Source organism: Pollicipes pollicipes, unplaced genomic scaffold (genome assembly GCF_011947565.3).
Source record: "Pollicipes pollicipes isolate AB1234 unplaced genomic scaffold, Ppol_2.1 Scaffold_4643;HRSCAF=5467_pilon_pilon_pilon, whole genome shotgun sequence".
Classification (NCBI taxonomy): Eukaryota; Metazoa; Arthropoda; class Thecostraca; order Pollicipedomorpha; family Pollicipedidae; genus Pollicipes; species Pollicipes pollicipes.
Genome location: NW_023596529.1, coordinates 18,530 through 34,657, shown reverse-complemented (window position 1 = coordinate 34,657; position 16,128 = coordinate 18,530). Strand labels below are relative to the sequence as shown.

The window sequence follows — 16,128 nt, the reverse complement described above, 5'->3', positions numbered from 1 at the left end:
CTGAATGACTTGCTGCCATAACAACAAACACCTATCGGCCCGGCGTGGCTTGATCACAGTCTCAGCGAATGCTTAGAGTCGGCGGGGGCGCTCCTGCACATCATCGGCAGAGGCGCCCCCCCGCCCGGTCACCGGCGCGCGCACCAGCCCGGCCGCTGGCCCCACACTGCATCGGAGGGTTCCATCGGTGACGCAGACCGGAGCGCCACTGCAGCACAGGAAACACCGGCAATAGCCATACAGCGGACTCAGCGGGTCCGGGCCTACACCGCACAACGGGCCGAACCGACGTCGTGACGGCTCAGGCCCAGCCACTCCGGCGGTTCCGCCTAGCCACTTCGACGGTTTCACCCGGCCAATATGACCGTCCCGCCCAGCCACTGCCGCGGTTCCGTCCAGCCACTCTAGCGGTTCCGCCTAGCCACTTCGACGGTTCACCCGATCACTCTGACGGTTCCGTCCAGCGCCACTCCGGCGGTTCCGCCCGGCCACTCCCGCGGTTCTGTCCAGCCACTACCGCGGTTCCGTCCAGCCACTCCAGCGGTTCCGCCTAGCCACTCCGACGGTTTCACCCGGGCACTCTGAAGGTCCGTCCAGCCACACCGGCAGTTCCGCCCAGCCACTCCAGCGGTTCCCTCCATCCACTCCGGCCGTTCCGTGTGGACCCCACTCCAGCGATTCCGTCCCGCCACTCCGGCAGTTCCGCCCGGCCACTCCAGCGGTTCCCTCCATCCACTCCGGCCGTTCCGTGTTGACCACTCAGCGATTCCGTCCTGCCACTCCGGCGGTTCCCTAACGGTCTCGGCCGGCCGCCCTAGAAGACGGGCGAGCCGAGAATGAAGATTTGTCGCTCGTGGTCTTTGATCCAGCGCAGCAGCCGGTTCATCTCGGAGATGGACGTCTGTTGCGTGACGTGTGGCTCGAACACGGCTGTACAGTTCAAAGCCGGGGCTCACCTGTGGGCGGGCACAGACGGTCCGCTCAGCTGCTGCATTTCAGAAAATGTTGTCTTTTAATTCTACACGAATGCAGAACAATGAAACTATCGGCACTCTTGAACTTATTGCTCCGACCCACTATGTCAGTAAAGCTACGGCCCAGGACATTGTCGTAGTGATGGCACCACTACCGTGCAAAGCCATCCACAGCGCCCATATTACAACAAAACACTACAGACATAATGCGGCATGAGGACAAAAGGTTGGCAAACAGTACCCGTACAAATCAGAAGATAGCACTTTTTCGGTACTTACGCGTATAAAACAGCATTTTTCCAGTGGTCCTAACTATCCAGATGCTTTCAAAAGCAGGACAGCACTTACTTACTTCAGCCACGAACCAGGTTCACGGATTCAGCACGAGAAAGCCCTGGCGCAAGGGCTACTTCCAGCCGGGGCGCCGCCCCTCACTCACCCATCCGACCACCACCTCTCGGCTGCCGGCGAAGTAGTACGTCTTGAGCGGCCGCGCCGCCGCGTGGATGCGGCCGTGCACGATGTGATAGAGCGCGTACAGTCGGCGGCGGCCGGCCGCCGACGCGTACACGGCGCTCGGCGCCGGACACGTGCTCTGCGCTGTCGACTTGCACTTGTACATGAAGTGGCGCATGTCCAGCACGCCTGCGGCGAGGAGGCGGCTCGTCAGCGCGCCGACGGCACTGCGGGGAATTCGCTGTGGCCGCGCGTGCGACAATGGCGAGCATGTGAAGCAGGGTGACGTGACATGAAACAGAACGCGACAACCGGCGCGTGACAGCCCTACAGCCGGGCGTGACAGCAGGCAGGTAGCTGGGAGGATCCGGCTGTGGTGAGTGGCGAGTGTGGGCTCGATCCTCACGGACGCTTCCTTGCCGGTCTGGGAGGTACAGTGACGACGCGAGGCCGCGCCACAGAGATCGATGACGCGGCCCGTGACTGTTGGCAGGGACTGGGAGCCCTCAGCCTCCCACACTGAGTGTTCGCTCGACAACCGGCGTTGCGCACGATCCCTAGCCTCAATGGCACCCATACAGCCACAAAATGATCTTTAAGGGTGATAGCAAATATTTATATCGCACTTCGTCACATTCCTAAGAGAGAATTGTTACATTTAAATTCTGTAAATTGTTAGGTGCACTTGCGAGGAACATCATGCATATAGATAACGCAGTAGTAATAGCCTTATTCATCGTAAAAAAACAGAAGAATATAGATGCAGAAAACAGAAAACAGAGGTATAGATGCGTTGATATCTCGGCAACATGCCCTTCTCGCAGCGAATAACAGAAATAAATATGGATTGCCTGCCGATGATCCTACTCGATTTCATGTTCTTTTTTAACAGAGAGCCACAAGTTTTTGCAGGTCAGTAGCATTCAGGGGATTAAACAAGGAGCAATTGCCAGCCATTGCTACGGTACAGTGCATATCTAACTAAGAATTAGAATGCACGCGAAAAATACGTGTACATGCAAACGAATTCAAGTAAGCAGGCATCACGCATCACGCTTCATTCAAACATGCAAGCGATTTCAAGAAAACATGCATCACGTATCATGCATCAATCATACCTGCAAACGATTCCAGTTAAACAGGCCTTGGCCAAAACTTCCATTTCAAAGCCTAAGTGCCCGGGTGGCAACAGATGTCATTTATACAAGCCTGAGTTTCAAGGGGTTTGCACGCAAAAAGGTGGCGTACCAAATTAAGTGGAAACTATGCGAAAAACATGAGAGGGACATAGTCTATGTCGGGGAGACCATGCACCCCCTTCGTTTGAGAAATAATGACTACCTGTGAAACGCTAAAAACAAAACCGGGAATGCCTCTTTCGAAAACCTTTTTTGGCAAAACACTATCAGGCTGATATCCAGATAGGCATGGACTCTATGCCTCTTTAGAACTCAAAAGTCGTCTACAGAGCACAAGACCATCTAGACAACACAATAAGATGAATTTGTTATTACAAAAGTCGGCGACCAGACCTTAGCGTATAAGGCTCATTATGACCGATTAAAAGTGCCTTGATGTGTGATGCGTGCTAACTTTAAACAGTTTACATGCATTAGTGATGCCTAACGCGTGATGCACGATGCATGTTTACTTGAAATCGCTTGCATATTTGAATGAAGCGTGGTGCGTGATGCCTGTTTACTTGAATGAACTTGCATGTTCACATATTTTTTTGCGTATTCCAATTCTTAGATACGCACTGTATCGCAGTAATAGCTGGCAATGACTCTTTTTTATCCCCTGAATGCTTCGACAGTAGTATTAGCCTTATTCCTCGCAGAAACAGGTGAACGGAGATATAGTTGGGTTGATGTTTCGGGTACATGCCTTTATTGCAACAATAGCAGAAGCTTTACAGAAACAATAGCTTCTGCTATTGTTTCGATAAAGGTATATTGCTGAAATATCAACCCAACTATATCCCCATTCTCCCGGTTTTTCTCCGGGGAATATGGCTAATACTGCTGTCTTATATATGTGAATAATGTTCCTGGCTAATGCACCGAACAAATCCCCTGAATGTTGGTGACCTGTAAAACTGTAGCTCGCTGTTTCAACAAAAAAAGAGAAGAAAAATTGAGTACGACCATCGGTGGGCCACCTTGAATTTACAACTGCCATTCGTTTCCATAAGGGCATGTCGCCGACATACCAACGCATCTATCTCTCCGTTCCCCTGTTTTTTTTCTACGATGAATAAGGCTATTGCACTGTCTCATTTAAATTCTGGTTTGCCTCGAACCCTGCTACCACAACACAATCACAGCATCGCTCATTCAGAACCCATAAAGGACGGCGATCACAGATAACAACGCGACACATGCAGGACAGTGCGTCACGTCAAGACCATGCAGCAGGGCATCGGTGCAGCGCGGGCCGAGGCTGGTGGCCGGCCCCGAGGTACAAGATGGATCGGTCCAAGCGACTAGGTCAAGGGACGAGCCTTGAGCATGTGCAGAGTGAGAGGTCTCGTCCATGAATGTCATGCGACGCGCAGTACGATGGGGACTCGAATAGCCGTCAGCACCCAGACCTGTGCACAGAAGAAACAGCGCAGTGCCAGACGAACCACGCAGGCAGCTCGTTCGTGGTGAAAAATGGCATTACGTGAGATCATACCTGTCTCTTGGACGGAGTAGTCGCCGCTAGCTATGGAGATAGCTATCTGTTGCGCGGCACCGCACTGCTGCATTTTCTGAGGGGCAGTCAAAGTGCGCAGATTAATGACCATGACTATACAATTGGGGGGGGGGGGGGGCGTTCGCTCAGTCCACCGTCTGCCTGATTTTGCCCCCCGACGCAGGCCACTCGTGCTGGTCACGTTACGAACCGAAGGTCTTTACCGAACTGTGCAGGGAAAACATACGAACCGAAGGTCTTTACAAAATTGTTCAGGGAAAACATATCACCATAAAGCAGGCTTCCGTCATAGTCCGTTAAGATACGTTTAAACGCTGCGATCAGTTCCTTGCCATGCCACGCTACAAGTCCCACAGCATCGAGAGCTGTTATGGGGCCGACCCCGCCGAGGCCGACCCTGCCTCCCGAGCAGCACCGGCACCCCAGCCGGCACGAGCGCTCTCCAAGCCCCGCCCACGCGGTGATCGGAGGCGTGCGAGGACCGGGTGGGGCCCGACTGAGTGCTGTATGGCCAGATCAAATAAAACGAGGCGTCGGGCGCAGCCTGGCCGCGCATAACGCGACACCGGAGGGGGCCAAACCAGACCGAACGAGACGTCGCGTGCGGCCAGACCAAAACAGTCGGGGTTACGAAATACACCAAGGCCACAGAAAACATCCCCGCCCACACGCTCAAAAGTTTCCAGATGCCAACGCAGGTACCAAAGGGCAAGGGACGAAACCAAGTGGAGGGCCCAGGGTTCTGTTTTCTCCCCCCCCCCCCTGATACAAGATGTGTGGACGAGATTTTGAGTGATTTTGCGGAAATTTGGTAAAGTTCGCTGGGTTCTAGAGATAATCAGCATTATTTCCTCTCTGTCCACCGAGTCCACTTCTGCTACGTGCCTCCAAAGGACAATGCAATATAAGGAAACGTTTCTAATCGGTTGCTATGCAGGTAACAGTCCAGCTGTGGTTGTTCGTGTGCTGTTGGTGGAAAAGGCATGACGGACCAAACGTCTTTTATTCCCAAGTCATAGTTTATATTACTACCGCACTAACGGCTGATGCTAGGCGAGCAGTGATGTAAGCCTCCTACTAATCCAAATGCGACAACAAACGAAGAATTCCCGGAAGCTACATCGAAAGTGGGGCACCACGGGCACAAAAACACGGTCATTGGTCCCACCTCCCACAAAAACGAGGATTATGACCCAGCAGGGCCAAACCGGTTCAAACTAATACCGAAAGGCTCGGCCAGAACGACGACATTGCTGAGGCGGAAGCTCCGCCTGCACCGCGAGGAATTACCAACCGCGGCTTGGGGATCAGCGTCTGCTGACGCCTGTTGATGGGTGTGGGGGGACCCACGCCGTCGCATGATGCCGCTTATATCGGCCAGAACACTAGCTGTGCTGCTGACGCCTGTTGCTGGTGTGGGGGACCCACGCCGTCGCATGATGCCGCTTATATCGGCCAGAACACTAGCTGTGCTGCTGACGCCTGTTGCTGGGTGTGGGGGACCCACGCCGTCGCATGATGCCACTTATATCGGCCAGAACACCAGCTGTGCTGCTGACGCCTGTTGCTGGGTGTGGGGGACCCACGCCGTCGCATGATGCCACTTATATCGGCCAGAACACTAGCTGTGTCATGTTGTCACGCTTGAAGTCCTTTTACGCCTTGAAGTCATTTTAATTGAGTCAAGTTTCGGTCTCAAGGGGCTGTCTGTTGTGTAGAAGAGGGGAGCAGTACGCAGACTGGCGCCTGCCAGCTATGGCACAGATGTTCGGAAGGTGCGACAACCCGTCCCGCCGCGCGCACCTGGGGCGCCGGTGGCATCCTGTCTGTAGAAACGAGCAAGAAACGAAGATTCTCGCCAGAGTTATGAACAGAAATGACGCGGCGATGCTCAGCTAGAGGCAAGTCAGCTCAATTCTCTCACGACGTTCGATACGAGATCGAATACGGGTTTGCCAGGTTTGCCCCTCGTGCTGAAGTTACCGACCTTCGGAATGTGCGTAGGGTTTTCGACAGAGCCGTCCCAGGCAATGAAATGTACTATCCTACGTGTAAGAGAAGCAGGTTGTGTACTGCATTACTGCATTTTGAGAAAGGTAATACCGTGAGCGGCTGTGTCCGACCATAAGTCTGGGGCAACCACGTGCAAAGTGAGCCATGCGAGCGCCCCGCAACAGTAATCGGTCAAAAACGACCCCAATGCCGTGAAATCGGGACAAGTAGTACCCTGCACAAAAGTGAATTCGGATTGGAGAAGCATTGTGGTGCCTGCCAAACACCATCCAATTTCGGCTCTGCATTCACTTTCAGAGTTTACAGTAAGCCACATGCCCAGTGAGGAGAGGCAGCCCTCAATTGGGCAGACAGGGCACACGCATCTTCCCCGCCGAGCACCAAAATCTGCGTGTCATCGGCGTACTGAATGGCGTGGGCCTCAGGCGCAGAGCGGCGCAGGTCGTCGGCGAAAACGAACCAGAGGAATGGGCCCCAGGGCAGATCCCTGAAAAGCTCCGGCGTTGTTTTGCAGCGTACGAGGACCTCGCGGTGGAGACGCCCTGGGCACGGTTAGCGAGGCAAGAGCGGAATCATTCCGCGCGAGCTCCACGCAACCGCAATTTTGTCAAAAGCTTCAGCCAATCACTTGCATGACGATATTCACTAACGTCAAATGAACAGCAGATTGCGCTCCCGTCCCATCAGTCGATAACAGAATGCGGTAGGAAGCGGCGATCACGCAGCGCCGCCTCGGGCGGAAGCGGTGTTCAGGCAGCACCGTCTCAGCCGACCGACAAGGCATAAAACCGGTCTGAGCATGAGCAGGAAGACTGCTCCAAGAGAAACACACATGGAGTTGGCGCAGGGCGATCCGCTCGGCAGCTTTGGCCGTGACGGAGACCGAGGGATGGGTCTGGATCCTGCAAGGTGTGAACAAAGACAGGCTTTGTGGACAGGATGGACAGTGAGGCGTCTCCAAGGACCTGGAGTTTTTTGTTCTTGTTTTTTGTTACAGCAGGTGCTCATGACGTTCAGCAGCGGCACATCAATCACGACGAAACACATCTTGTGAGTGGTTTGTCTACTCAGCGTGCCCCATGACCGGTGCGCGCCAGTCCCCCCCCCCCCCCCTCGAGGCGTACTCTTGTGTTCAGTAGTGGCGGCGAACAAAGGCCACTGACCGTTCTGACAGTTTGGGTCGAGCCGGGGCGATCATCCAGAGCAGATGTCAGACGCCCCTGAGCGGCCACGGTCAGTATTCATGTAAGACAAATAAGAGGCACAAGACCGCCACCAGAACGCCTACGTAAACAGAAAATCGGTCGTAACTGGGCGGCGTCATGTGAAGAGTAACGTATTACAGATACACGTACACGCCTGACGCTACAGGTACAGGCACTGTTACCCTGTTATGGGACTAAAGCAGTAAAACGTCGTTTAGATTCCCTAAGCACGCGACATTGCAAATCTCCCACCCCACCACCAGCGCATCCCATCCTTTCCCTCCCGAGTACGCGGACGACTTCTTTCAAAAATTTCGGCAAACAGTCGGCAGCGCGTAACAGACGGACGATGGTTTGGTGCTTGGACTCCCGTCCGCGATATGTTAACTTTGCGTCCACCCAAAAACCTCCTTCTTCTACCCGCTGCGTCGTGTCATAACGGCTGCGAGCGTTGGGGCGCGCAGGGGGCGTGCTGCTGAAATCCTGCTAGCGCGAGGTCATTCGCCTCGGCGCGCGCTTGTGCGTAAGAACGCACCTGCGCTTGCGTGCGATATGCGGTAAGCCATGGGCTTCCTGTCAATCAACAAGTGTGCGCCGTGACAGTGCTGTCGGTACCCTTCAGGGCCTGAAACCCTGTCGAACCGGGAGCGGACCGGTCGCCGCGATCTCGTGCGCCAACAACAGCACGACACACACACGACCGATGTCCAGCTCGTATCAGCCCGCAGAAGGCCATGCCAGCGTCAGCAGCGCCTCCTTTTGAAAGGCAATCAACAAGTCACCGGCGACCTTGAGCGCGCCGGCCGCCGCCGGGCCACTGACCTCGGCTATTTTCGTCTTGGCCCGCGAGAGGGCGTGAAAGCTCTCACGGTCGGCGGTCAGCAGTACCAGGCAGGCCGGGCAGTCGTCCGATATGTAACACACGTACGCGTACATAAACCCGCTGAAACAGACGCAAACACACGTCTCATGTGCGCCGCGGTTGTGTGAGGGAGAGCACACTGGGCGTGGTGGCAGAGGGCGGGAGTGCGCTCGTAACGCTATCGTCAGCGACGACAGATAAGCGTTACGCGCTGCAGAGGTAGCGTTCATCGGGAGGGAGACCGGTGCATTTACTAGAAGGCGGCAGCTCGAAAGGTGACAGATGGTTGCAAGTCTCAGGGGAGGTGGCAGTCACTCAGCGGCTTCGGGGCCAGTGACGGACAGTCAGCGGTCTCAGGGGCAGGTGACATACAGTCAGCGGCCTCGGGCACACCTGCCAGTCAGCGGCCTAGGAACAGATGACAGAGCTAGCGGCCTCGGGAGCACGTGACAGACACTCAGCGGCCTCGGGGTAGGTGACACACAGTCAACGGCCTCGGGGCAGGTGACATACAGTCAGCGGTCTCGGGCACACCTGCCAGAGGCCTAGGAACAGATGACAGAGCCAGCGGCCTCGGGAGCACGTGACAGACACTCAGCGGCCTCGGGGTAGGTGACAGGCAGTCAACGGCCTCGGGGCAGGTGACATACAGCCAGCGGCCTCGGGGACACGTGAGACATTCAGCGGCTTCGGGGACACGTAACAGGCATTCAGAGGCCTCGAGGGCAGGTGACGGGGGTCTCAGGTCTCAGCCGGAGGGGGGGGGGGGGGCAGTGAAGGTTCTCAGGTGCGGGTAACAAACAGTCCTCCGCTCTAGAGGTGGTTCACGGCCAGAAGGGGATTTTTACGAATAAAGACACCCGAATAGCTAAATGATTTCACAAAAGGTGACATCATGCAGAATGTATGCAAAAGGCGCCATTAAACAAAGTAGTACGATTAATCCACACGTAGTATTGAGTTTTAAGGCACGTTGGCTGCCAGGGCCATTATACAAACAAACTGGCGCTTTTTCACATTAGAAATAAAAAAACGGTTATGTCGCCGCAGCATTATAGCTACATCAGCACGCTCTTCATAGCAGAGTGTTGAGCATGTCGGCAGGCAATGTAACTACATGTCATCTTGTCAAATGGTAAGTACGCGAGACGCACAAGAATGTGCAAACAAAAGCGCGTGTCCTTCCAGCGAAGTTTGCGATGAGTTGCCAGTTACGGCCACCTGCATCGATACAGCTGAAACCTAAGTCCCTCATGTTCTGCTGTTCGTGTCGACCTTTCGATCTTTGGACTGCGGCACTTTATGAGAGCGTGTTTCTCTTCGAACACGTCATAAAAACAAGATGGGTATGTTAATATTCGAAGGAGTCATTCCATGTATACCACCAATCTTCAGGCCGGCGAACGTGGCGAGCTCCCACTCCTAACAGCATTTCCCTGCTGAATGGAGAGCGAAGTCTTTACAAGGGACGGGCTGACTTCCTGTTATTCCAACACAAGAGCACCCGCTCCGTTCATGGTCACACCATCGCCACGATCGCCCGGTTGCCGGGGCGGCAGCGGCCGGGCTCACACGCCTCGGCATACCACCGCAGCGGCTTACGCAATCGCCGCGCTGGACACGCGATGGGCGTGCGCCCGCGGCGGCCGCCGGCCCGAGTAAGGCCCGAGCGGACGCACCGCCCGGCTCGAGGGTCAACGGCACCGCCGCCCGAGCAGGCCCATCTGCATCCCGACGCGGCCGACGCTCGGCGGCCCGCGCTCGCAGCCTGTCACGCCGCCCTTCGGCCCGCTGTTCGCCAGGCCACAGACAGCGGCCAATCCGCGCCGGCGCGCGCGGGGAGTGGCGCGACGGTGCGCTGTTCGTGTCATAACTGCGTGGGCGACGTGTCGAGACGCCAGTGGACGCAGCAGAGATATGCGCCATCAGATGATGGTCAGATTTGACATGAGCCGGGTCCGCGTTACTGCGTCTCGATGGAACGGTTCTCCAGCATGTCGCAGCACATGCGTCTTATCACGGATACGAGCGGAAGTCACTGCCACCTACTGGGAGCTTATCGAACAAAGGTTGCGCATTCAGAATAGAGTTCACAGCTACATCTGGGGAAAGTCGTCAGACCACCCGTGCCTAAGATAATCCTACTGTTGTATCAATCTGCCTGAAGCCCGTTTTCAAACCAGCTTTGATGTGAACGCATCTGCAGGTTCATTTAGTTAAATTACGCACAGCGATGTGACCATGTACTAGACGTCATTGATATAGCATGGGTAAGTACAAACAGCAGTATAATTTAACGGTCTGTGGGTCACGGCGTCCACTATTCCCATGTGAAATAATGATAATAAACAGTCAAACCTTGGAAACACAACAGTGATAATGGCGTAGGTCTGCCACATGAAGTTGCCGTGTTTCGTACGAATAAAACACCCAGTACATTTTAAAATTCGTGACCACGCGGAGCAAAAAGTAACCCAGATGCCAAAGGATCTACATTGGAAGAGTGGGTACCCATTCCTGGAGTACAGTTTGCTGTACTTCGTATGCCGGTTCGTCAATAAGCCCGGGAGACATGACTTCCACCCGCCCTAAATCCCACACAAAGTCACTCGCAACACCGACAACGCGGTCCCGCCTGCACTGCGCAGCATCCGCTCGAGACCAGTCCCTGCCGCTCACCTGGAGTCAAACTTGGGCAGACAGATGGGGATCCACCCCTCGACCGTCCTGAACGACTCGGTGGATGAGACGATATTGCAGACGATGTGGTAGTCGGTGGGATGGAGGTAGTGGGAACGGATGCGCACCAGGCCGATCAGGCGGTCGCCCGAGATGAGGAGCGCGAACACCAGATCCTGGCGAGTGCGAGCACCGCCCAACCGTCAGTGCATCGAGGGCGCAGCCCGACGCCGGCTCCCGAAGCAGCGTACAGGTGGCGGATGCCCGCGCCCGGACCGTGGGAACAGTCTCACAACGGGGGCCAGAAGATCTCACCAACAGCGGGAGGGGTGGTGAGTCTGCCATCACATCACAGCCCCGGTGGACTAGGACCCGCTGCTGTGTGTTCACGTTCTGGCCGGCCCGCTCCGGCCACCGCCCCAGGAGCACAGGTGGCACGCGCAGCATCACAGCGATCTTGTTGTCACGGGACCTTGGTACAGATACTGCTCAGAACTTTCTATCTCCAATCGGGTTCCCCATTTGAATGCCGTCCAATGTGTAAAACTTATCCAGTTATCGCGACAAACAGCATGAGATACCCCAACATGAAGGACAACACCAGTTACACGCATCGACAAAATACCGGAGGACGTTATATGGGTGTGACGGCGAACGGTGTCGTGCGGTGCCCACCGTCACACCTTGATCTTGGCGCAGACGCTCTGTATGGCGGTGATGACTGCGTCGCGCGGGCCGGGCTCCAGCCGGAGGCACTGCACCGCGTGCAGCAGGTAGACGGCGCGCGCGTCCACCGCCTCGATCAGCTGGTCCAAGAAGCGCTCGGCGCCAGACACCAGCTTGCGGAAGTCAAAGTTGCGCCGCTGCTCGCTTATCCTCGTCAGCTGCGACTGGGTCACCACCGACAGGATCTGGCAGTACATGTGTCTGAAACGCGCCGGCGGAGCGGAGATGAGGGCTTGTCTAACGCCTCGGCAAGAGCCGTGCGGCGGTATGACCCCCAAAAGTCAGCGTTCACGTGTCAACTTGACGAGTGCAGCGCCATCTCGCTTGACAAAGGACGGCGGCGGAAATTCGACAGCGTGGCACCCACGACACCCGGACACCAGCAATACTCACGGAAGCTGCGCAGCCAGTTGGGAACAGCTCGACACTGAAGTCAGCACAGAACTCACCTACCTTGACGCAACACCCAGACCGCATGACGCCCACAACAACCACCAAACGTTTGAGACGACCAACACGGCGCAGCACTCCCAAGTGCTGGACAGCCGAGGCATGAACGAGCGCCCGACAGCGCTGCATTACTCACGACAGCTGTACGGTGAGCTGGGCCACGTTCTCCGGGCCGCGCGACACGGCCACGAGTATGAGTGGCGGCCGGCTGAGGAAGACAATCGTGCGGTCGCCGGTGCGCAGCGCGCGCAATGAGTCACCCGCGTCCTGGACGAACGAGACGAGCGCCTGCATCACGCCTGACAGCGTCACCAGCTGCTCCTCACTGCCGTGTCTGTTGGAGGGGAGCACAGCGTCACCAGCTGCTCCTCACTGCAGTGTCTGTTGGAGGGGAGCACAGCGTTATCAGATGCCCCTCAGTGCAGTGTCTGTTGGAGGGGAGCACAGCGTCACCAGTTGCTCCTAACTGCCGTGTCTGTTGGAGGGGAGCACAGCGTCATCAGCTGCCTCCTCACTGCCGTGTCTGTGGAGGGAAGCACCACGTCACCAGCTGCTCCCCACTGCCGTGTCTGTTGGAGGGGAGTACGGCGTTATCAGTTGCTTCTCACTGCAGCGTCTGTTGGAGGGGAACACAGCGTTATCAGTTGCTCCTCACTGCAGTGTCTGTTGGAGGGGAGCACAGCGTCACCAGCTGCTTCTCACTGCAGTGTCTGTTGGAGGGAAGCACAGCATCACCAGCTGCTTCTCACTTGCTGTGTCTGCTGGAGGGAAGCACGGCGTGAACAGCTTCTCCTCGCTGTCGTGGCCTATCAGAGGAGAGCACCAGCTGCTCCCCACTGCCATGTCTGTTGGAGGTGAGCACGACGGTCACCAACTTCTCGTCACGCTATGGTTGGAGGGGAAGCACAGCATCACCAGCTGCTCCTCACTGCCGTGTCTGTTGGAGGGAAGCACAGCGTCACCAGCTGCCTCCTCACTGCCGTGTCTGTTGGAGAGAAGCACAGCGTCACCTGCTGCTCCTCGCCTGCCATGCTGTTGGAGGGGAGCACAGCGTCACACAAGCTGCCTTCTCACAGCAGTGTCCGTTGGAGGGAAGCACAGCGTCACCAGCTGCTCCTCACTGCCATGTCTGTTGGAGAGAAGTACAGCGTCACCTGCTGCTCCTCGCTTGCAGTGTCTGTTGGAGGGGAGCACAGCGTCACCAGCTGCTTCTCACTGCAGTGTCTGTGGAGGGAAGCACAGCCGGTCACCAGCTGCTCCTCACTGCCGTGTCTGTTGGAGGGAGAGCACAGCGTTATCAGCTGCTCCTCACTGCCGTGCCTGCTGGAGGGGAGCACGGCGTGAACAGCTTCTCCTCGCTGCCCGTGCCTATCAGAGGAGAGCACCAGCTGCTCCCCACGGCCATGTCTGTTGGAGGTGAGCACGACGTCACAACTTCTCGTCACGCTATGGTTGGAGGGAAGCACAGCATCACCAGCTGCTCCTCACTGCCGTGTCTGTTCGAGGGAAGCACAGCGTCACCAGCTGCTCCTCACTGCCGTGTCTGTTGGAGGGAAGCACAGTGTCACCAGCTGCTCCTCACTGCTGTGTCTGTTGGAGGGGAGCACAGCGTCACCAGCTGCTCCTCACTGCCGTGTCTGTTGGAGGGGAGCACAGCGTCACAGCTGCTTCTCACTGCAGTGTCTGTCGGAGGGAATCTCAGCATCACCAGCTGCTTCTCACTGCTGTGTCTGTTGGAGGGAAGCACGGCGTGAACAGCTTCTCCTCGCTGCCGTGCCCATCAGAGGAGAGCACTAGCTGCTCCCCACTGCCATGTCTGTTGGAGGGAAGCACGACGTCACCAGCTGCTCTTCACTGCCATATATGTTGAACCATCTGCCTCTGACTGAGGGGAGCATAAGTCTCCAGAGGCTGCTCATTGTCATGTCCTCCAGAGGAAAGCACAGAATCACCAGTTATTCCTCACTGCCGTATCTGTCGAAAGAAAGGCAGATCATTACGCTCGCACAGAATGCCTGAGTGCCAGCACAAATGGTGACCCAAACATTAATACCCTTACTATAAAACAAAGGAAAAGGCCAAAGGAAACACCTTTTGCCCAAAAGAAGGGAGCAAGGTATGCTGATGAGTGTTCACCATTTATATGACATAAATACTGTGATGGGTTCCATGTGCATGCTTTGGTGATTGTGCATGTGCCATGGTTGTCCATGCAGTATTGGCTTGCGTGGTGGTTGCTTGGTGCACGCGGTCGTGGACGCTCTCGTTGCCGCATGCTGCATGTCCTTTAAGCAAGCTCCCAAGCCTGCATGCTGTGTATGGCTAGCTTCCTGCTAATGAGCCCTTTGCATGTGTTGCAGAATCAGTGTCTGATTCGACAGTGTACTACTTCCTGAATAAACTACAGCTTGGCAGTTGTCACAACATGTACTCCTATCTGTCAACTAAGCCTTTTTATAACCTTGCATACAGCTATATTTTCTGTTTACTTACACATGTTTCGCGCATAACAATTTATGATGGTACTTCCTACAGTTACAAGAAGTGGATAGATTTTGCATGTGGTTTTCCATGATGTGCAAGCCAATGTAATGCCCAAAGGTGTACAAAACCGATGCAAATTGACAATAGAGGACACAAAATTTGTCCACACCTTTTGCCTTAACACGACATGACAAAGAATAAGAAAGTGCCTCGCGTCGTACCTTGAGAAAATGGGTTTCCCAGATTCACTGAGCACAAAGATGTGTTTCTGCTGGTTTCTCCACTCTGGTGTGGATGTGATGTCCTCGGTCCGGAGCTTCTCCAGATCAGTGCTCTCGTCGGACTCGGTTACGCTGGACTGAACCGAGGCCGTCTCCAGCTGGAGCCCGTTCAGGTTCAGTCGACCATCCAGCTCCTGGCAAATGCCCCTAGTATTAGCCGACACACTGTTGGCGCCACGCTATAGGTGGCACACCTGCAATAATGTGATGTTTCATTGTCATCCAAACAGTACAGTTTGGCCATCAGGACACTGATAGGACCGCGCTGTGACCCTGTTGGCCTGGTACGTATCATAACAGATGGCAGCTACCCCTAACTTACAAGACCTCGGGACAGGACCAAAAATGGCAAAAAATAATAAGATTAGCCTAGAAACCAAACACACTACACCATATAACGCCAACCACCGAGCTGGCAGTGGTTCCTCAGCCGTACGGACGGCCCCGCACGAGCAAGCAGCGGTCACGCACCTCGGAGTCGCCTGAGCGGCCGCTCTCCAGCAGCGGTCGGAGTTGGCGCGCGCCGTGCACGGGTCGGCGGCGAGCAGGGCGCAGTACTCGTCCTGATCGGCCGTCACCAGCATCGAGTCGAGGAAGGCGCCCGGCTCGAGGCTGCGCGACACGTCCTCGGCGATCGGCACGCGGTCGCCATACTCGGGGCACGTCATGTAGCGCTGCTCGCAGCCGTCGGACGCCATCGTCGCCGGCGCCGCCACCGACGCCCGCTGCCGGACGGGGGCGAGGCTCAGTCGGGGTCGCGGTCACCCCAGCCACGGCGAGGCGCCTGGGATGTGGGGACTGCCGGACGGGGGTGAAGCCCAGCCGGGGTCGCGGTCGCCCCAGCCACGGTGAGGCGCCTGGGATGTGGGGACTGCCGGACGGGGGTGAAGCCCAGCCGGGGTCGCGGTCACCCCAGCCACGGCGAGGCGCCTGGGATGTGGGGACTGCCGGACGGGGGTGAAGCTCAGCCGGGGTCGCGGTCGCCCCAGCCACGGCAAGGCTCGTGGCATGTGGGCACTTTCCAGGCAGTGCTGCCAGGTCAATGCTTGGGCAGTGTGAGGAGGAATACTGGCAGTGTTTGAAAGGTGGTGTGCAGAAAGAGGAGTAGGAGGGGGGGGGGGGGGGCATGTGGAAGGAGCATTGTACCTCAGAGATACAAAACCTTTTTAAGAACTGACCTGGCATTTAATCTCTCAGCTAAACTTACACTCATGGCCAGGATATGATTGACAGCAGTGATATATGATATGTAATGGCCTTTGCATAAGAACTGAGGCAGATAAAGGCAACTGGCTGAT

The 16,128-nt window shown here is 56.1% G+C and overlaps 1 protein-coding gene across 1 annotated transcript; it reads right to left on the bottom strand.

Moving 5' to 3' along the window:
• Nucleotides 1–936: 936 nt before the first annotated feature.
• LOC119097884 (vacuolar fusion protein MON1 homolog A) lies at nucleotides 937–15,552 on the bottom strand (the record flags this gene model as incomplete). The annotated part of the gene is made up of 9 exons (XM_037220830.1): nucleotides 15,302–15,552; nucleotides 14,771–14,964; nucleotides 12,202–12,399; nucleotides 11,573–11,816; nucleotides 10,890–11,065; nucleotides 8,171–8,291; nucleotides 4,110–4,185; nucleotides 1,414–1,619; nucleotides 937–956 (listed from the first exon to the last, which is right to left on the bottom strand). Coding segments are annotated over exons 3-9 (1,001 nt in total), but the record flags the coding sequence as incomplete, so codon positions are not given.
• Nucleotides 15,553–16,128: the final 576 nt, after the last annotated feature.